The 21996-nt window shown below is 40.0% G+C and overlaps 1 protein-coding gene across 1 annotated transcript in view; it reads left to right on the plus strand.

Moving 5' to 3' along the window:
• slc49a4 (solute carrier family 49 member 4) overlaps nucleotides 1-21996 on the plus strand; it is a 52769-nt gene that overhangs the window by 21448 nt on the left and 9325 nt on the right. The window contains exons 5-8 of the mRNA XM_031276924.2: nucleotides 3092-3200; nucleotides 9610-9677; nucleotides 15496-15623; nucleotides 19964-20146. Coding sequence (XP_031132784.1) covers nucleotides 3092-3200; nucleotides 9610-9677; nucleotides 15496-15623; nucleotides 19964-20146 — 488 coding nt within the window. The remainder of the gene's footprint in view (nucleotides 1-3091; nucleotides 3201-9609; nucleotides 9678-15495; nucleotides 15624-19963; nucleotides 20147-21996) is intronic.

A 21996-nucleotide genomic window follows, 5' to 3' on the forward strand; every position in this document is an offset into this window, starting at 1 on the left:
CGAACCTGCAGATTGGATCGGTTTGTATGTAGAAGCTGACAAAATGCTAACCTGCATGTGGTAGCCCACTAGTCAGTAAGTTTGCCTGATACATATCCATTGATGGATCTGTTCATCCATTTAGCCTGTCAGGGTCTGAGCATTGGTTAATGATTTTCAGCTTGATGAGTGCTTCCAGCTGTTCAAATCTGCTTCCACAGCAGCAGTCTAATTGGAAGCCTTGAATGTCGCTGCACAAGGTGTAAAGTTATCATTGTATTCTGATCACAGTGTTAGGGAATACTAAACAGCCCAAAGCCTGAGTATTGATGATCCCTCCCACCCCAGTCTAAAGTGAGCCATACTCACTTTAGCTTTGAAAGTTGTCACCTTGATGCATTGATCTCTAGCCGTGTCTGCCAAGGACAAATGGCACTTAGCTGATGATGCCGCCAGCTTTGAGACTTTGGAAATATTTCATCACCAGTAGGAAAGGAAAGAAAAAGTCCCCTCTCTTACGGAGTATCTAGTGTCTGCTTGCTCACATTTAGTTATCTAAATAAGCTCCCGGACGAGGCAAAAGGTGCATGGATATTGATTTCCTGCTGTTATGGCAAGGGCAAGGTTAATGAAAAGGTGCTGGGAGGAAAGCACAGAAATCACAGGGCTTTTTTATGACTGTCCCTCCATACTCTCCTCAAGGCCAAGTAGCTTCATACTGCTTAGGACAAGACAGGCCTGCAGCAGGGAGACAGGTTGTGTTTGTTTTTCTGTGGAACCAAAGCATTCTGTGAATAAAAGAGATTAATTGTCTGAAGGGCCCCAGTGTCAGGAAAGGGAAAAGGGTGTGCATGTTTACAGCAACAGAGATTTTGCTGTACAGGTTGTGTCTTGGGACAAGTTCCCCCCATAGTTTGCAACTGAAAGACTACCTGAACCGTATTTGTCTGTGTGTGCTGTTTGAAGCCATAGTAGGGATGCAGGAGGTCCAAGGTGTTCTCCAGATGTCCCCTCATGATACCGCTCAGGATGCTGCCTGCATTATAATGAACAAGGCGGAGGGAGAATAAATGCTGGCGTTAAACAGTGTCCATCAACAGAAAAGAGGAGAGCAGGAAAAGAAAACAATCTATGAATCTGCTGCCTGCTCTGCCAGCCTTGCCTCATTTGTCAGACGCTGATTTGATGATTCTCATCATATTGTTGGGGTTGAGGAGGTGGCAATGATTTAAATCAGCATGCCACCTCATTGGGTCGAAGGTGATTAGTGTGGGTGTTCCAAGTGATTGGAATTGGGTTGCATGTGATTGGAGGGGTGCCATATACCCTAAAAAGTTGAGCTCTGTGTGTTTAGACTGCATATGCATACATAACTAAGCATATGGCGGTATCTTCCTTTTTTCCCTGATGATCACAGTACACTGTGAGCTGATAAGATATTAGCAGACAACTCGTATCAGACCCTGCAGCAAAATATTTGTAGCCTAAAGCCACTCATCACAGCTTGCCGGTGGTGCTTGTTTCTATCGCTTGTTTGTACAGTTTGATTTCAGTTGATAACTTGATAAGTAGGGTTGGGTATCGTTTGGATTTTTACGATTCCGATGCCGAACCGGTACTTGAAAAACTGAAAAATGACATCAGAGATGTAATATGTTTACTAGCGATCACGTGCAGTGAATGGTTAATATGCTTTTACGTCCGTTTTGGTGAGCCCAGAGGGGAAAATATGGCATTTTAAAAGTAGCCTACATTTACGGTAGCTAGCTAACGGTAGACTACAGAGAAAGTGTCATATTTTTATGTCCGTTTCGGAGTGACAGAGGGAAAATATTTCAGTCGACACATTAAGTGGAACCGAAATGAGGAACCGAAATTTGCGTTTTAATCCGGTCCGATTCCTACCGGTTGCGTAGGAGCCGGTAGGATAGTGGAACCGGGTTTCGGTACCCAACCCTATTGATAAGCAGCTATCAGTTGACAATACATCTTTGCTAGAGTTGAAGAGATAAGCTGATTTATCAACTGATCAATGGACAGAAAAGTAGTGTGCAACAGTTTTATAATCAATAATTTATCATGCCAAACATTCTCTCGTTTCAAAGCTTTAGCACGTAACTTTTTGATATTAATGAACGTCCGTTACATTCAAGCCATTGCCAAATGAGTTGCTCCACACAACTCCTCAGTATGGCTATGTTCAGAAGATTGTGTTGTCCGGCGACTTTCGCGCGCAGAAACTCGAGAGAAGATAATTACCTCTTCTGAAGAGTCCATGCGTGCATGTGTAAAGTGACAGTATACTGTGGGCTAGTAAAGAGACCTGGAGCCGATGGCAGGCCTCCACACACCAGTAAACCAAAGGGAAGGGAGACATTCCCTTATGCCGCTTTCACTGTTTCATCTTAGGCCAGTGCTGTTAGGATATAGGTTGTACCCGGAGGACATTTTTGTTTTTGGGTTGTAATTATGAAATCCTTTTATGACTCATGGAGGGTGTCCTCTGGATTAGAATCAACCACCAAATATCACCTATGCAGGTGAGGAGTCTTCGACACACATCTATAAATATCAGAATATTTCCCCCTTTGTTATAATGAGAGACTTTAACAGCAGAGGTGAAAATATTATGTTGGAATGATTGAAAGAGGGAAAAGAGAATGTAGTAGATTCCTCATTAAATTCATTTGGAGATCTGCCTATTTAGTTTTCAATTTGAGCAAAATACTGCATGTTAAATTGAAGAAACTTGTTAAATAATCATTGATGTGCTGTGAATTATATATTGGTCCCCATGAAAATGGATTGGGCTATTTGAGCAGTAAAGAACCCTTTAACCTAGAGAACAGCAACATTTTTAAAAGAACATACGGTTCAGTATAGTTAATAAATAAACCAGAGGGAAACAAAACAACAACCCGCTGTCTTTTCACAGAACTTTATGTCCAGCATATTATTTAGGACATCAGGACACATTATGCATCGACACACCTGGTCAAATAAGTCACCCATATTCACAGTTTGAGGAGAATCAGTACACAAACAATTAGCTTTTAACGTTTTTAATAAAGGTTCAATGTGCAATCTTGACTCTCCAAATTGCCCCCTTTAGTAACCTGCGGTTCCTGATGATTGCACTGGCCTATGCAGTCCCCACAGGAGTGATTGCTGGCTGGGCAGGAGTCCTCGACATGGTACTTACACCAGCCAAAGTCAGCCAGGTAGGCAGCAAACACACACACACACACACACACACACATACACACACGCTTGCCTACAAATCCTAGAGACTAGGGGTGAGAACATATTCTCTAGTTTTCATCTTGATCCCTGTTTAGGTGGATAAGTTGCAATGAGTATGAAAGAGATATAGAGGCTTGCCATTCCATTTACCAGGTTTATTTTCCCATTTTAAAAAAACCTCCACTGTGCCAGCATTGGCATTTTGCAAAGCTTTCTACATCTGTAGCCCACTTAGATGAATGGCGGGATGAATAGCTGGAAAGGTTTCTCTTCAGTCTCGTTGTTGCATCTTGAAATACTTTTCAGAAACTTGTAATGTCTCCTTAGAAAGATGCCTGTCCAGGTAATGCTCTTTAACGTCAATGCACAGAAGGCATGCATTGTATTTTAAAGCAGATCTGAAATACTGGAGATGTGAGGGATAATTAACCCCAAGGCTTCTGTACTAACATGAGAAGTGCATTTCGGTGTAGAAAGGCCTCCAGACAGCTGAACTTTACTGCAGTAGTTTATTAACTCGCTCAGAAGGAAGGAGGAAAACTCTCTTTCGGTTTTCTACTCATTGAACCTACTCAGAGCTTCTGGAATTTACCATTTGCATTCATGCGCGCCATCTTCAGTGTGAGACAGACCAAAGACAAAGACACGTTGAGTTGGGCTGGGAGTAGGCCTGCATGATAAATCGTTATAAAATCGCAATCTCGATTCACCCCTGTTCACGATTTAATTTTTAAATATTCAAAAATATTGAAAGCATTTGACATTGACATGTTTTAATTATGTAAAGACATGTTCAAGGAGTTCAGATAGAGCCTGTATCAGGGCCATATTTAGTTCAATGTGTTATATGTCACTATTTTTGGTAGCCTACTGTACTTAAATGGTTAGTATGTACTTTATTTTCTTAATTCATTGAAGCCTCTATGTTTACAGGCTTGTGGTGATGCGCAATGTGCTATAGGTACCAAAAAAAAAATCTATGTTTGGTACTGCCAATTTGTTTTGTTTTGTCATGGTTCATGTGTGCAATAAACATTACACTTTGTGAAAAAAAATCGTTGCAGAGAATCGTGATATCAATTCTAAGCTAAAAAATCGTGATTCATACAGTATTTTCCCCCGAATCGTGCAGGCCTAGCTGGGTGTGTGGTGCAGGTTAGAGAAAAAGCTCTGTATAGTTTGCATCTTCCAGGTCTCGACACAGCAGTATGTCAAAAGACAAAGGGAGAATCTTTTCAAGGTTATCATCAGACAGGTGCTGCTGGAGAGGAGATCACACAGAGACAGAGGGTGAGACACTTCTCATCATACATCTATCTTTATACCTCAGTGAAGAGGTAGCAGAGCGCATACCAAACTGTTCTTAGATTTCATTTTTTGTTGTCAAAAGATTTTTTATCTCTCTTCCATATTTCTTTTATCCATGCTCGTTAAGAAGATAAAAAGATTGTTAAGAATAAAAGTGCGTTGCAATGAGGTGAGCTATGTTACAGTATATCCCTTGGGTGCAAAACTTTGAGCTCAAAAAATAAATGAAACGGGCTAGATGTGCATCTAAACATGGTGAGGTGGAGGAGTACTAATGCAGCAGAAGATTTCTGAAAGATGTCATTGCTCTTCCTGCATAGAGATGTTTGTTCTTAAAGTCAAGTTGAACAGAGGAAAAGCAAATACTGCATCTTCTTTTCGTTTAATCTCACTATGAACCCGCAGACCCAACTCCCAGCTTTAACTCATCCTGGTTTCCTATCTGCTGTAAGCTTTGTTGATTCAGTCAGATTCAAACACAGCACAGAAAGATGTTAAGGGAGAGAAATGAGCATTTCATACAAACACAAGATGTGCTGTGTATATATAGACCGTTTTTCTCTTTCTATCCCTACACTTCCATGCATTTTCATTTGAACACATTTTTTCTGCTTTGCTCTTTTCCCTTGCTCTTTTATTATCATTCTCTCATCCATGAAAAAAAAGTTACTGAGTCTGACTGTTTCTCTGGTGATGTAAAGTATGCAATAAGAGCCTCGGCCCAAGGTACAATTGATAGCAAAATAGCAATTTCATACTTTCTATTAATGTCCTCATGCTTTCCTATAATTTGTTAATTTAGGTGCAAATGGGTGGTTACATGCAGGTGTACTCACAAACAGATGTGTATACCTTGGTACTCCTTTCTTTTGCTGATACCTGCTACGTTGTACTGCTGCTATTGCTATTCTGTGTGTGTAGCCTGTGTCAGCCCGTTATGGTACAAAGTGTACCTCCAGTTAGTGCTATCTATGCAGACCAGATCCTGCTCCGAATGGGCAGGATGCAAGTATGCTCATTTTTCACCTAAGTGCACCACTTGCATCCTGTCACACTCCCTTCATTTTTGCACATTGGGATCTGATGTAATGCATCCCACCTACGTGCCAACTTTCAGCCATCGTAGTTTATTTCCACTGTCTGCCTAGTGGCACATTTCCGCCTACTTTTTGGAGGTCTCTTTCTTTCTCTCCCTTTCCTGTCCGTCTCTTCTCCCTCTGATGGCAGCAGGTCTGTTGCTGCATGCTCTCATACTTATACCATATCCAATAATGACATCTGTATTGTAGATGTCAAATGTTGTTTTCAGTTTTCTAAAGTGCATACATTTGACAACTTTGCTTAACCTTGGTTTCATGCAGTCAATTATCCCCCAGATCTTGTTTCATCTCTTATCTGCACACTGATCTATGTCAGCTTCTTTTCTTTTAGCTATTTCTTCAGGGTTCCTGTCCTATAATATAGACGCTTCTGTCATCTGTTTTCACAGCTAGTCATGTGGTCTGATCGAGAGTTAACAATGGCTGCTGTAGGGCAGCAAGAGCAGTTGTCATCGAATGGGACAAATGTTGCTGCCTACTTTCTAAGATTGGATTGGAAAAACAAACTTGTGCCCATTCCTCAGCAGAGGGTCCTCAAACTACGGTAGTAGTAAAATGTCCTAAATGACATCATGATGGCAAAAGAAATATGCCCTGCAGATGACAGTCACTGTCCCAGGACCAAGCCACCTGGGGTGTTTACTTACAGTACTTGCAAGGATTTATTTAGTAAATGAAAGGCAAAAAGTTTTAGTTGATACTGAAATTGTATTAACTTGAGAGTGACTACACATTGGGCTTTTTTAAAGTACATGGGCATGATTTCCAACTCATTTTAATGTTTGTAGCTTTATAAATGCAAGTCCTGTATAAACATAGATGTAATTTTAGCAACCAGCAAAACATACTGCGAGTTAAACATTGACACAGCATACGTAACGTCACCTATAGGATTCTGGAGAGACACTTTGAAGCCTGGAGTTGAGGTTGGAGCCTGGCTGTGGTGGAAAGCATGAGTGGCAACTACCATGCTAGATGTTAAAGCCTAATGCTGGAACCCAAACAAGCTTTTGCTCTCATTTTGGAGAAACTTGATTTTGAGTGCAAGGCAAACACCTGGGGGGGGGGGGACACTAGGTGAGGAAAGACGAGGGTGGTATAGTATACAGATTCAAGCACCTTGGGGGACACTTTTTTTTACTTCATGTTGACATAGTATTTTAAAGGATTGTCCTTCCCTGGAACAGGGTAGAGCCGCAAAGATTAATCAATTAATTGATCAGTTGTCAAATATGAAATTATCCGCCAACTATTTTGATAATCGATTAATCAGTTTGAGTAATTTTTTAAGAAAGAAAAGTCCAAATTCTCTGATTCTAGCTTCTTAAATGTGAATATTTTCAAGTTTCTTTACTCCTCTATGACAGTTAACTGAATATCTTTGAGTTGTGGACAAAAGAAGACATTTGAGGACGTCATCTTGGGCTTTGGGAAACACTGATCGACATTTTTCACCGTTTTCTGACAATTTATAGACCAACCGAAAGAAGTATTTGATCAATCAAGAAAATAATCGTTAGTTGCAGCCCTAGAACAGGGAATCCAAGTTTCCCTCTTAAAGCAGAGGTTGGGGACAGTGCCTCAGTGGTCAAACCTAAGATTCAGAGCAATGTGAAATTTTATCTTGGCTTTGGGACAGTGTACCAGCTTTTTCTAGCTCAAATACTGGAGGGGTTTTATCCAAACTACATGAGTGAGAGCTGTATGCATATTCTTGGCAGAAAATCAATCAGCTTATTATTAGAGTCCACAGGGTTTGTACCTTTTGTCCATTCTGTTTTTGATTTTCCTATAAAGAATCTCTCGATAAAGCAGAGGAGTGGAGAGTGTACAGGTAATGACATCAGATTTGCATTTATGCTTTTTGCCGATGATTTAGTTCTTTTGGCGTCTAGCACACACGGGGTGGCTTCTAGCTGAGTATAAAGTCATTCATATGAGAAATGGCACCCACAAGTCCAAGGCTATGCTTCTCTGCCAGGTGGATATACCCCTTTGGAGTTGCTGAGAGGGTTGCTGCCGGACGTTAAAGAGTTTAGTGGAGCATAGCAGCCATTAGAATTACTGCTTCTCCCTTTTCCACACTGACTTCAGCCCTGTAGACAGAGTGGTTGCTGCTCGGCCCAAAAAATAAATAATGTTTGTTTTTTTGACAGAATCACATCTCAGTGGTTGCGTTGCCATCCTTGTTTCAATTTTGTGCCTGAGATTGTGCATTATTCTCAAATTCAGTCAGTCTGTCCATCCTTTCTGCAGTTATACTATTTTGACAGACAAGAGCCATTAAAAGACAATAGGATGGTGAAAGAATAAATGGTCAGACACAGGCAAAGATGTAATATTCTTGGTTTGGATCTGATTTGGAACTGGGCTAGTTTAGGATCTAGTAAAAGCAGTTTGAATGTCTGCTGAGGGAGCTCTGCTGTTGGAAATGTGCCAGACCTGCAGACAGAAGCAGCCAGCATAGAGCTTCAGTATCACCATAATGAGTAGACTCAGGAAACAGGTACCTCACTGTGCTCAATTGTTTCCTTAACAGAGAGTTGCCATATAGAATTCACAGAACTACAAGGTTTATCCAATGTGTCCTGCTTCTTTTAGTTTGATTGCTGTTTTGTATTCCCTTATAAAATCACTTGAGAATTTCTGGAGCACTTTTTAACATTAATCAGAATGCATGGTCTGTCTTCAAATGGAACACTTCCTTGCTATTAAAGTCTGTTTTGTGGATTTTCTGGGATTACATGAAGGGAGCTGGTGTAGGAATAGCATGTAGAACCAAAGCTAAGGATAAGGTTCTTGATTATTGGCTTAAAATGGCTTATAACAAGAGATTGAAAGAAAGAATTAGTGAAAACAAGCATGTTAATGTGTCAAGAGCCTTGAAAACACCAGTCCTCTCCAGCTTATTGACACAATCGCAATACAGCAGACATGATTAAGCTTCAAACCTGGACTTTTTAGGGTTCCAAGGCACTAAGAATACTGCAGTTAATTAACTCACCACCCGCACATAAAACACAGTTATTTGCATCTCAGAATTGAAATGGCTTGGCAAGCAATTTGTGTTTAGCTTTCTAAATTGGTGTACAAACTGATGTGACATTATACGCCTTAGAAACCCTGGTGCTGCACAGCCTACAGAGATGATAAGCAGCAGTCGTAGGTGCCCTGGGTTTGTGGGCGTTTTAAAATGTTTGTGAATCAAATATTTTGATCCATGTCGTTTATTCTTGGGGGGGGGGGGCAGTTCACCTCACCAAGCTGCCTCGGGCCATGCAAACAAGCATCTTACAGAAGACTGGCACCCACACAGAAAATATTATGAAATTTTGACATTCATCACTTACTAAGCCAGAAGATATTTTAAGTTTAATAACTTTGATAGTCCACTTTTCTTCATTATAGACTTTCATGACAGGTCGATGCAGAGTATGATTAAGCAAAAAGCATCAGATCCTACTTAAGATTCTGCTCCCTTGCTGTCTCATACTCCATCTGGTTGGATTTGGTTGAATGTGAGTTATTGCCTTGGGGAGATTGATGGGAACCAAACACCTTCATTGGCACGCGGAGACATTCTCGCCTTGATGCCACACACTGATTGGTTTTATGTGTGTGTGCACATGTGCTACACTTTACCTCATATTGATTCTGCTGCAGTCTCTTGGCCATAACGTCTTTTCTCTTGACTCTAAGGCCAAGTGTATGCGTTGGCCTTTATCCGTGTAAATAAGTAAGGACAAAAATCTCACATACACACAAACCCACACAGCTGCTCTAATAGCACTGCTGCAGGGAAATTTACCATACGCACTGACTGACCGGCCTTGACAGACTTCAGACACTTAGTGCCTGCTCTCTGTCTAGCTTTGTCCTCACAGTCACAGACTGCATGTTGAACACTGAATAACCTTCTCTTCTTTTTTCTTATTTTCTTCCACTCTACCCCACCATCTCCTGTTCTTTTCTAACACAGGTGGACGCAGGCTGGATTGGTTTCTGGTCAATTGTTGGTGGATGTGTGTTTGGAGTGGCAATGGCCAGGTAAGCTACTGTATACCTAGCTGTTTTTTATTGTGTAACTAACTGTCACATGTCAGCATCATTGAGTATGGATTTATAGTCAAAAGAAAATAGTAAGGTATGATTATGCAAGCAAGTCCAGACTACTATAACATGCATATCAGGACCCCTCATGTGATTCAGATCCTCTCTACAGTATAATGAGCTTGTTAATTAACATCTCCCACAAACAAACTCCATTGAGCTGGGTAACCTATATGCAGCATTCTCATCCATGTTATTCTTGGACTTTCTCATTGTGTAGCTGTTGAATATGGTTTAAAGGGACTTTAAAAAGTGACATGAATGCAGTGCCACTCTTACCTGGTTCTAGACTTGTAAATTGCCTCCATCATCTCATATTTTTTTCAACAAAATGGCAATTTCATTTGATTATCAGGCTAATACTGCCCAGCTCAGTGACAACTGGATGGACCCAGTGAGACATCAAATTAGAAAATAAGTATTTACTGCAACCCCTTATTTACATTTGCAGAACTTCTTTGCAGCTGAATCTTACCGATGGTCAGAATACCAGACACACAGTCACCACAATATTTAGGACAGTTAAAAACCTCCCCTGCTTGGGAAAACCTGTGGAAAAAGTGTTTAGATCACTTAATTTTACTCTTCAAGCATCTTAATATTAAAAATTGACTTTAGGGGTAAGAACATTTTTTTTAAGGATCTATAAAGAAGTATTTGATCTAGCAAATGCTAAGTGCTTTCCGAGCTGGGGATCAGGACCCGCAAAAGGGTTGCAAGGTAAATCTGAGGCAAGCGATGATTAATGGATAAGAAATAAGAACATGTACATTTCTGCTACCCAAAGTGAGTTTGGACTATTCTTTTAAAAAATACTGAATAGTTTTACACCTTAGCATATGTAAGAATGGTTCACGTTAAACACTATGAGACAGAAACCTCACCCTTCAATTGAACTGTTCACAGCTCACAGACACAGACATTGCTTCGCCATAAGCCAAAAAAGTTAGGAACCACAATCATGTTTAGATGAAGGTAAAGTAGATGAACTACTGTAACTTAAATAACTATGTTTTCAACTTTAAAATTGGTTGCATAGTTAACATACAAAAAAGCAAAATAGCATGTGAACATGGAGATAACGCAGAAGTCTTTTTCTTTTACAACTCCTCTGCAACTTTAATACAAACAGGGCAGTTGACACACTGTCAAAACCATATGTTGCAGGAATTAATGTACATCTGGTGTTGAGCTGCAAAGATGATGATTAGTTGCCAACTATTAAATTAATCACCAACTATTTTGATAATCGATTAATTGGTTTGAGTTAGGGCTGCACGATATGACCTAAAATCAAAATCACGATTAATTGCACATTCTACCCCAATGACGATAAATGAACAATAATTAATCATGTTGTTCTAAATCATCTTTTTTTGAAGCCAAAATGTTTCCAGACGATGGACACTGCGTTTTTTTGGGCACAAGTTGCTCAGTTGACTCAGACTCGGTGTATGAGTTATCCTCCATTATGCTTTCCATGCGGCTGACTGGTCCGGGCGAAGTCACGTGACTATACACGCGGTAGAATGTTTTTAAGGAGAAAGTAGGCCTATCAACATGAATAAATTATCGAAATTATCGTCATGGGAAAAATACGTCAATAACAGCATCAGAATTCCGATGTATCGTGTCGATACATTTCGATTTTATTTAAAAAAAAAAGAAAAAATCACTGATTCTAGCTTTTTAAATGTAAATAATTTCTAGTTTCTTCATTCCTCTTCCAAACAACACATTTGAGGATGTTGCCTTGGGCTTAGGGAAACACGGATCGACCTATTTCACCGTTTTCTGACATTTTATAGATGAAACAACTAATCAATTTAATTGAGAAAATAATCCACCGAACCATCTACAGTGAAAATAATCGCTAGTTTTGTCCCTATTCTGTTGCAACATAACACAAAAACCTGTTGTGAAAGAAGTGTCCTTTGATTGATAAAGCATGGAAAAAAATCAATCCATGTTTTGTTTAATAGCCTTGGCTGTGCCTCTGCTACCTCACAAACAAGATTAGAAACTAGTGCCTTTGAATTTTCCTCACAGTGGAATAGCTCTGGTCACTTGGTATGCATACATGTTGTACTTCAGTATATCCCCCTGACTCTAGGAAAGCTGTATTGTTTATAACATTATTAATAACTATTTAATCTCATATAAAGGACAGTTGAGGGTTAAATTGAGGTGAAGTAGGGGGTCTACTCATCTACTCTATTTTAATATATGATCTGATCCAGTGACACGGTGATAGAGTGAGGGGTATAGATGCTAATGCAACAGCCACTTCACCTCCATTGATGGATAGGGAGCCACACCGCAAAAACAAAGTGTGGAGTCTGCAAAAGCAAGAGATTCATTCCTGCTCCGACCAATGTATGTTTATCGCAGACTGAGGCCCAATCAGCATTTCCAGGCAGGCCCACTGTTTTCTTAAAGCTGTAATCAGGGAAATGAGCCCATAACTCCCACTGTTAATCAATGAAGCTGTTTGCAGCACGAGATGAAAGTGTATGTAAACAGAGCTGTTGAATTATTGGTGTTGATTACATATACTCTGAGCCACTGGAGGAATTGATTAGTCTCTCTTTGTGCAACAGCTGATAGTTAAATGAAATTCCGCTTTAACAATTGGCCATATGTCATTTGCTTTCATTTATAACTGTTAAAATGTACTAAAGGTGGTTGGTAAGGTATGGGTATGAACTTGTCTTAGTCTCTGACTTTGATTAGAGAAATGTTTTTGAAACGGCAGCAACAGAAGAAATTCAACAGTATATTTAGTTTCTTCTTACTCTCCCTACTCCCTTATAACTAAATGCTGCTTCTTTCTGCTTTTTCCTTCTTTTTCAACAACTTTCTGCAATATGGAGTCATTAGATACTCTCCCAGGAAAGCTTGTGGTAATGAACTGAGTAGATAGCAGTCTTGGTCCCTTGTCTCATCCACTAGTAGCCTTTTAAGATGTTAACGTCAAGATGTGACTTATTATTTGCCACTAGCTGTCCCTCTCCCTCTAGCTAGCACAGTACTGCGCCAGTGCTAAGCACAGTTTGCCACAGGAGGCAGAAAATGGCCACCTTTAAATGCTTTTTGTGCTGCAGGTGTTGCAGTTTCACATTTTAAGTGGCCTATACTCCTGCAAAGCTAAATGTCTTGGGGGATTAGCACTTGCCATTTGCCACAAAAAAAAAAACACTGGCTGCTTGCAAACATTATATTTCTGTGTCTTGCTGGTGGACAGTTGAATGGCAGGGAGCTTCATGCAGCAGGTTCAATTAGTGGTGGATGCTCCAAGGTGTGGCATTTGACAAAAACAATCTGAGCGCTGTTAATTTGTGTGGCTCAGACAGAAGCTGGTTGGACGACAGTCGCACACTGCACGCTTTTCTTCACAGATTAAGGAGGATGAAAATAATAACTAACAAGCGTCCCTTTTTATCTTCCAATTACAAGCCTCAGGAAAAGAGGGGGGTGAGGGAGGAGGAGGTGGCAGATATTAGAACCAGGTTATTCTCCTTCATAAGGTCTGAGCCAGACAATACTCCAGGTTAATGAGATGAGATGGAGCAAACACAAATGAGTATCCGCCACTGCCTAATTTGTTTTTCCTGCAAACAGGGACAATCTGTGATTGCATGCTGGTCATCATATTATACTGTCTACATCTATTTGGTTATTTACTGCATGTCCCTCACTAAAAACGTAGACAGTCTCAATATATATTATCATACTGAAGATGATATTTCATCATTCCCCGCAGGCATTGCGAGAAGCAGAAAATGTAATCTGATTCTACATGACTTAAATGATGCTATCTTTATGGTCAGTAAATCCTGTTAGAGCAGTGTAAAAGATAGACTTTTAATTCTGCCATACCTCATGAGATGACTGACACAGCTCTGAATTACATTAATGGAGGCATGCAAACCTTTAGTGTTTCCTCTTCAATATTATTCTGGATTCTTCTGGAACACCAAAACCAGTCAGGTGTTTTAATACTTTCCAACTTCCTTACTGTCCTAACCCAGCTCGTGGGACATGGCAAAAACTTGAACGGACACAGAATGCCAAATAGTTATTTATTATAACAAAATATTATATATTAAAGAACACATTCAATTGTAAGGTGTGTAAGTCAGTGTCACTGTAGTTTTTAACACTTATTACTAAAACAGTAACTCTTTTAATTACTTCAGAGGAATACGATATACACCAGGCTTTGATTACACAAGCATTACTAGTAGCATTGGCTGTTGGGTTTGGTGTTCGTAGAATTTGTAGACAGTAAGAAAAACACAACATATACAATATAGCTTACCTTAACCTTTAAAACATGATGATAGGGTATTTATATTGCTATTAGTCAATTGTAAGCCAGTGATTTTCAAACAAACTCTGTTCAGTTGTATTTGTTAAAATCAGACTGTGTCATGCACCTGACTTAACTTGTCAATTAGTGACCAAGTGCGTTATCAAGTGGAATCAGCGACCATCAGTTAGCATAGGAAATAAGCTACTTATGGTGGTCCTGCTTAGAGGATCAGATTGGAATTGATGCAGAAAAGGAACCTGTGATCCTCTCCGCAAAGAGATGAGTGTTGGCTGGGTGAAGGCTGGGGATTTCATGCCTCTCTGGCACAGGGAGTAGTTGAAGGGTTGAGGGCAAAGAAACCAAACATTTGTGTGTAGTGGCAAGCGCTTGGCCCCCTAATTAGACTGCCTTTTCCAGTGCAACCAGCTCATTCTTTTAAACAGAAATATGACACCTTTGGATCTGTTTACTAGAAAAGGCCAACAACATTCATTATGTTATCCCAAGTTACCCTTAGCCTGCTCTAAATTCTCTCACAGTGATCTGGAGTCTAAAGGTAGGAATTCAGAATGATGTCCTGTTAACATGGGGGCAATGTATTGAGACTGTGACTGACTGTGCAGCTCATGAAATCCCAGGAGACATTGAGCTTGCCTAAAAATGCCAAGGCGGAACGTTCTGAGTGGAAATGTTCTCATTATCTGTCCAAAAGCATGATTTCCCTCATCCGCTAGCCCTCAGCATACTGACAGAACTTTACAACCTAGCTGAACTAATCAGCCATTTTCATTTCCACTTGTTTTTGTGCTTCCATTAAGTTCATTCATCCCTCTTTTCTCAAGCATCTTGTCTGAGCAACAAAACAAGAGTAATTAGTGTCTTTCTTTGCTACAGGCTTCTGTAGCTTCATCTAATCTTTCACATGAATGCATATGCATACCCAGAGGAGCAGAGAGGAGTTAATGAACTATGAGGGTTTAGAAAAGCCTACAAAGAGAAACCACAGGGCTCAAGAGAGAGAGTTTGGTGGCCTGTCTTCCACAATATATTAAAATGCGCATCTCAAGTCTGCCTGCTTAGCTGGTGAAACAAATTGAATCAACTCTTGGAGTAGTGTCTGTGCTTGTGTAATGACAAGTACAACTGATGCACCCAGAAACAAGTGGGAGAAGGAAATTATCTAGCCTTTCTCGGAAACAATACATGTCTCCGATAAAATATTATGACACAAGTCACAGACATAGCAAACATGTAGAAATTACATAGCTGCTCATTTATGAAGAATGCCTCTAGTTTTTGAAGCTGCTGTCTTTACTCACTTGAGTAATTTGTTTGCCTTTTGTCCTTGCGTTTTTCAGGATCCTTATCTTTATGTGCTTTTTCTCAGTGATGTTTTTATACGGTAAATTGATCTTTCTCCTTCTTCCCACCCACTCCCAGGTTTGCAGACTCCATTCGGGGGATGCTGAAGCTGATCCTGGTGCTGATGCTGGCAGGAGCCTCACTGTCCTCTACGTGGTTCACACTAACCTGTCTGAGCACGTTCACTCACCTCCCCTCCACTGCAGGTAGGTCCACAGCACATCACTGTCAAGGTGACATTGCATACAGGCAGTGCAGCTGGGACACTCTGATACAACCCAGAGCCAAAATGAATTCAGTAAGCAGTTCAGGGGTCTTTCTCGAATTGATTAGCCAAATAAAGGACAATCCACTCTGAAGTATTCTGTGGATTTGTTGAAGGCCAGACCACAGGTGTGTTTTCTATGTTTTAAAGCTTAGTTCATGCAGTCCATTGTGTATGTATTTGTACAGTGAAACACTGTGTTGTGTTGGCTCTGTATTTCAACCTGTTGGATTTGCGCACACACACACACACACACACACAAACTTTTTGTACACAGTTTTAGTGTTTGTCACCATTTGTGGTTAAACTCTCCACCCTTAATGTAGTAAAAAATCATTTGCAGTCTATAACTGAAGTCTACAACCCACAGACATCAAGGCATCAACGGCAAGTTTGCTACATTCAACAAGCACTCTTAGCTTTTTTAGTTAAATAAATATGCTAAATTAACTCACAAAATGTCAAGAAAAGAAAAAAATCTCACACCTATTTTACTTATTAAACATAAAAATACAACAGAACACATTCTGATTCCAAGTTTCTCTCTTTCACGGAACTAAGACCACCTCAATTCTATTGGTAACTTACCATAAAACACACTTTATTCAAACTTGACAGAAACAAATAAAACTCCCCAAACCTGTCTTGGTTAGTCGTTCCACTGTTCCAACAATCACCAACTCTGTTTTGGTTGAAACAAAACCTTAATTCACAGAGTTAGATGTGAAAATATGCCTACACACTGTTTTTAACCCACTGTTTCTCTCTGCCCATGCAGAGCAGCGGCTATCTCTGATGCTTCTGAGGCAGACTATTAAATTAGCAAAATAAAATGACAAAAACTGCCCCCAAAAAAATAACCGTTGTGTGCTCCGAGCTGATTATATTCATCTAATCGCCCAACCCTATTGGACACTTAAGAACATTTCACTATTTGGGCCTTAAAACTCCATGGCCACCTTGTCTATATTTTTCGGATCATTGACCTGCTACATTGTCGTACAATTTGGGGGACTTTGTATACAGTGACATGTGTCACACACTGTTCACCCAGTATGGATGTTAACACCCTGAAAGCTTAAAGTCACCATTTAATCCATGTAGTTACTGTTTAATTGTAAGTCTTGGTGAACACAGCCAAAATGATAAATAAAGCCTTACTTTCCAAATGTTTACACACTGCAATGCATATTTGGTACATATTTAGCAGAACCAATCCATTGTTAGACGGTTAGTCGGTGATAAACCCATTTGGACATTAGTGGACGTAGCTGCCTTTTCCTAAGCCAAACCAATCAGCATACCAGTATGTTGTTCAAAGCCACTGATTCCAGCCATCATCATCCATCATCATTCTCCAGGCCCTGGCACTGCAAACTTTCTGTCTTGCGTCCTCATACCCCAGACACTGGCAGTCTGCAGCAGCCACGCTCCAACCTTGTTCATCCACCTGGCATATCATACAAGAGGGGTGTGTGATACTGCAACCCAATCTGCCAAAACACCTCATTGTCCCACTATGGGACAGTCAGTAACACACACACATACCGATCAGTGTAATCTGCAGTTTCTGTAAACAAGAGACCGTCGTTTGTTGAAAAACGTTTTGTCAATGGGATGCGTAGACTTTCTTGTGTGTTTCTGTTTTAGTGTAATCCTATCTAAAATCCTCCATCATCCAATTAACTTCACATTATTCAGAATTATACAAATATCATTTTTATAAGTATAAGGAATGAGAATATTCTGCAAATTAATCAATAATGTCAATAATTGTTATTTTCATCCCTAAATGCATAAATGTCGAGTCTTCAATTGTAGTACGACCCCCATTATAATTTCTAGAAGAAAAAAAGCGTATTCTCTTCAGGCCAACAAGGTTCATCCCATGTTCCTCTCCTGCTGTGCTCCCATGTGTTCCCTTCCTTCAAGGGATCTCCTGTTACCCTCTGGGAATTGGTGGCAGGTAACCTAATTCAATAACGTGACAGGAAGAGTACAGTGGTTTGAAGCACTCTTAAGTGTTTGATATCAGTGCTTCATTAGGGTTGAATAAAGACGAGCAGGGAAGAAGGCTTCTGGGTTCCCCGTCACAGGCAGGCGGGCAGGCGAGGGCCCTCAGAGGCACTGTGATTAAAGGGACGGGCAGGCTAATGGGGAGCTCATTTGGACCAATCTGCTATGATAAGGGAGATGGAGGGTGCCGTGATGCTCCAGAGGTGATGGCTTAATCTCATCACACATCCACTCTAATACACATTCACACATTTCACTTTAGGTCCCAGCCAAAGGACTGCAGCTGAGACCAGATCCTGAGCTGGCCAAACATACTGAACACTTTCTGATTGCTCTGCAGACACACACACACACACACACACACACACACAGTTGACAATGAAATAATAATAATAATACATTTTATTTATATAGCGCTTTTCATGGTACTCAAAGACACTTTACTTTCCTATTGTACCAATTTCTATTTTATTTTAATTTTTTTATCGTTTTAACTGCTCTTTAATGTTTTATGTAAAGCACTTTGAATTGCCCTGTTGCTGAAATGTGCTATACAAATAAAGCTGCCTTGCCTTGCCTTGCCTTTACAGTAAAAAACAGCACATATATCACATTACTATGGATAAGTAATAAAAGCAACACATAAAACCAGCATATTAAAAGCAATTAAAAACAATAAAACCAGTAGCTATCAGGTGAAAAATGTAAGACTATTGTATGTGGAAAGCTAATCTGAAGAGGTGTGTTTTGAATGTATTCAGGTCAGTACAGTCACGGATGTGTATGGGTAGGGAGTTCCACAGGGAGGGGGCTGCAATGGTGAAAGCTCTGTCACCCCAGGTACGGTGCGTGGTCCTGAGTGGTGGGGAGAGGAGGTTTGCATCAGAGGAGCGGAGGTTACAGGGGGGGTTGAGGTGGTGGAGCAGGTCTGTGACTTTAAGCCTATGTTACACAAACCTTCGCAAAAGTAGACTTCTGCAAGGTTCATTGTGGAAAATAGAATAACAGTCAGCACATCATGATTTTAAATAAAAAATTTGCAGTGCAGGATTATTATTATTTTTTTCAATTCAACCAAGTAGTGCACCTACATTAAAACTGAGGAGCGAATGAGACAAGCTTATTGCTAGCGGACATCTGCACATTTTGGCAAAGGAGTAAATCATTTGTTTTTAATTTACTGTAGAGTCCATGAAATGAGTTGCATCGGAATGCTTAGTGTGCAAGTACACTAAACAAACAGCAATATATTACGAAACAAATTGAAATTGAGTTGCTGTCACAGTGCCATTTAAACCTTCTCGTGACACTCCATGCCAGACTTTGAGGAAGGTCCCTCCAAAATTAAGTGTTATAAGTAAATCTTTAAAACTTTACCCTAGAACATGCCTGTCTGAAAAGAGAAAGATTTTTTTTCACACTGTGCGGTAAAAGCATGGAACGAGCTTCCAGAAAAAGTTGTGCATCCCCTTCAGTTAACTCAACACAATAGGTTGGATGCATTGTGCCTGTCAAAAGGTGTAATGTACAATTTTAAAGCTTGTCTGTAATTTATGTAACTTATTTATTAATTGATAGTCATTTTTAATCATGAAATTAATGTGTTTTACAAAATCAACATGTTTAAAATGTGTTTTTATCTATTTGTTTTGTGTTGTTTGAGTCTAGAATAGAGGATTGTATATCCTGTACCAGAAAAAATTTCAATGAATTTCAATAAAGTAGGGCTGGGTATTAAACCTTGATGCTTTCTTGGTACCGACCAAAATGTGTTCATGGCTCTAAGTACCAAAAACTGCACGGAATGGTCAGATTTGTGATATGAACATGAAATAGAAATGTGATATAAACACCAGCCAGAAACACACAGTTCAAACCTGACAAATTCAACATGGGACACTGCGGATCAGGGGAAGGCAATGGTAGAGTTGGGGGGGATCTGACATGTTGTTTTAGTTGCAAACTGGCCATGTATTCCATCTGTACACCTACAGTATTTTGGTTTATCTGGTACATTGTCACCTTAAGGGGTGGCATTCTAAATGAAATGTTTTTTTCAAGATAAGGGTTCTTCATAAATCTGTGCTGCTGAGAACAAATGGTACAATAGGAAGCTGTGGAAGGTGGCATAAATCACCACCGCTGTTCCATAAACTTGTCCAGTATGCCACCCTTTTTAAAAGATCGGCTCAGATGGGATCTATTACATCACATTTCCCAATTAATCCTAACTTATTGTTGTTCTATTATTTTGCCCTTTTACAGCCATCCTGTACACTTCCTGCATCCTGGTGGGCATTTTCATTAACAGCAGCGTGCCAATATTCTTCGAACTCTTCATCGAAACCGTGTACCCGGTCCCTGAAGGCATCACCTGTGGAGTAGTCACTTTCCTGGGGAACCTGGTCACCGGTCTCCTCCTCTTCTTTCTCACTTTTTACTGTACAGGTAAGACAGGAATACCTCTTGTGTACAAATTGGGAAACAATGTGACGGAATCCCTCTTGCTGTAGTACTCTTTTAAAATATAAATGCATCTGTTCGTTCAGTTTCTGTTCTCGCTAGTGCCGGTCAGTGAAAAAGCCTAAACTCTGAAGTTTTTGCTCCATTCAGAAGCTTTTTGTCCCCCTCCAGGTTTCTCCTACCTCCCAAAAGCCACAGGCTCTATTGTTATCAAAAATCCAATTCAAGTCCCTGCAGATGCTGCCGATAGAAGGCGGATGGTGGGAAAATGAGGTTACAATGCAATTGACACAATCAGCACAAAGAAAAACTCCCTATCGTATTTTAGCCTCAGATTTATCTTTGAGTTGGCTGCATGGCAAAGTTTGATATAATGATTAAGGCCCACAGCAGAGACGACAGCATGTCATCTGCTTCTCCTCTGCCAAAGTAAACCGAGCTCAATCATCCATGTACTGTAAGAGCCTGCATGTTCTAGTGCTTTTAATGTGTACATGGGTGTATGTTGGTGTGTACTCAGGACCATGCTCCGTGAGTCCAGCTCCAGCCTGTCTTCAGTTTCATTAACCTTCCTCGTAATCTTGGCTACATCACAGCACCAATCAGCTAGAATGATGGATCCATCTCTGATACACACTCCGTCTACCCTATATATATATATATATATATATATATATATATATATATATATATATATATATATATATATATATATATATATATATATATATATACAGTATAATATTCATGAGCTTCATCCTCCTCCTCTGCCAAGTCCTTCTGATTGCTGCATGGCTACTGACAGCTGCTGCCTGTCAACTGTATCTTGAGCCTGCCTTCTGGATTGTCTTGCCAGTGCAGGTGGATATTATTATTGTCTGACCTGAACAACTGTCGGGCCCAGAGGCCCTCAGGGCCTGCTAACAAGCATGACAGCCAGGGCCGCTTGTCTTGTCAAAAACAGCAGGTCTGAAACACTTACATGACACATACCCCAAAATAGGAAGATTTAAAGGCGACAACTAAGGATTCTTTTTTCAATTAATAATTTGACCCAGAAAATGTGAAAAAGGTCCATCAAAAGTTCCCCGAGCCCAAGTAAATGACTTATTTGTTCGACCAACACCAACAAATTGATTAACAAATTGATTAATTGTTTTGGCATTTTATTGTTACCTTCGCCAAGGAGGTTATTTTTTTGTTTGTCTGTTTGTTTATTTGTTTTTGTTTAATTTCGAAAAAACTACCAGGCCGATTTTAATTAAACTTGGTGGAAGTGGTAGCAGTGGCATTTCCTGCCAAGGTGGCTGGTAAAGAAGTTACCTGCAACTGCCAGAACAGATATTTGGCAGTTCATTACTATTGATCCACAGCAAAAGGGTCATTCAAGAAAGTCATATCTTATTTTAGGATTATAACATTTTTCACAGATAATTATGTAACAAATCTTATTTTCTTGGCAAGACAAACCACACCACAACAGCAAATACTGTTTTGTACATTTACATTTTTTTTACATTTAGATTGTTGTTGGTTTGGTCAAAGGCAAAGTAAGCAGGACAGTTATATTTAAGTCTTGTTAGACTATTGGACAGATTGGTGCACTAGTATTAGAACAAAATACACTTGATTCTAGAAAATTCTTAAGATAAATTGAATGAGATAAATGGTAGAGCCCTTAACTGCAACTTTGATAGAGGACTTAAGCACCCTGCTGCCACCACAGAGACCTGGTTTCCAGTTTTTGTGAGGACAACCTGACTCAAATGTGATGCAGGTTTGGCTCAATATGTTTAACAGGTGAAGGGTCAAGAATGACCTTGGAGGGATGTTGA

The sequence above is a fragment of the Sander lucioperca genome, chromosome 8, assembly GCF_008315115.2.
Source record: "Sander lucioperca isolate FBNREF2018 chromosome 8, SLUC_FBN_1.2, whole genome shotgun sequence".
Classification (NCBI taxonomy): domain Eukaryota; kingdom Metazoa; phylum Chordata; class Actinopteri; order Perciformes; family Percidae; genus Sander; species Sander lucioperca.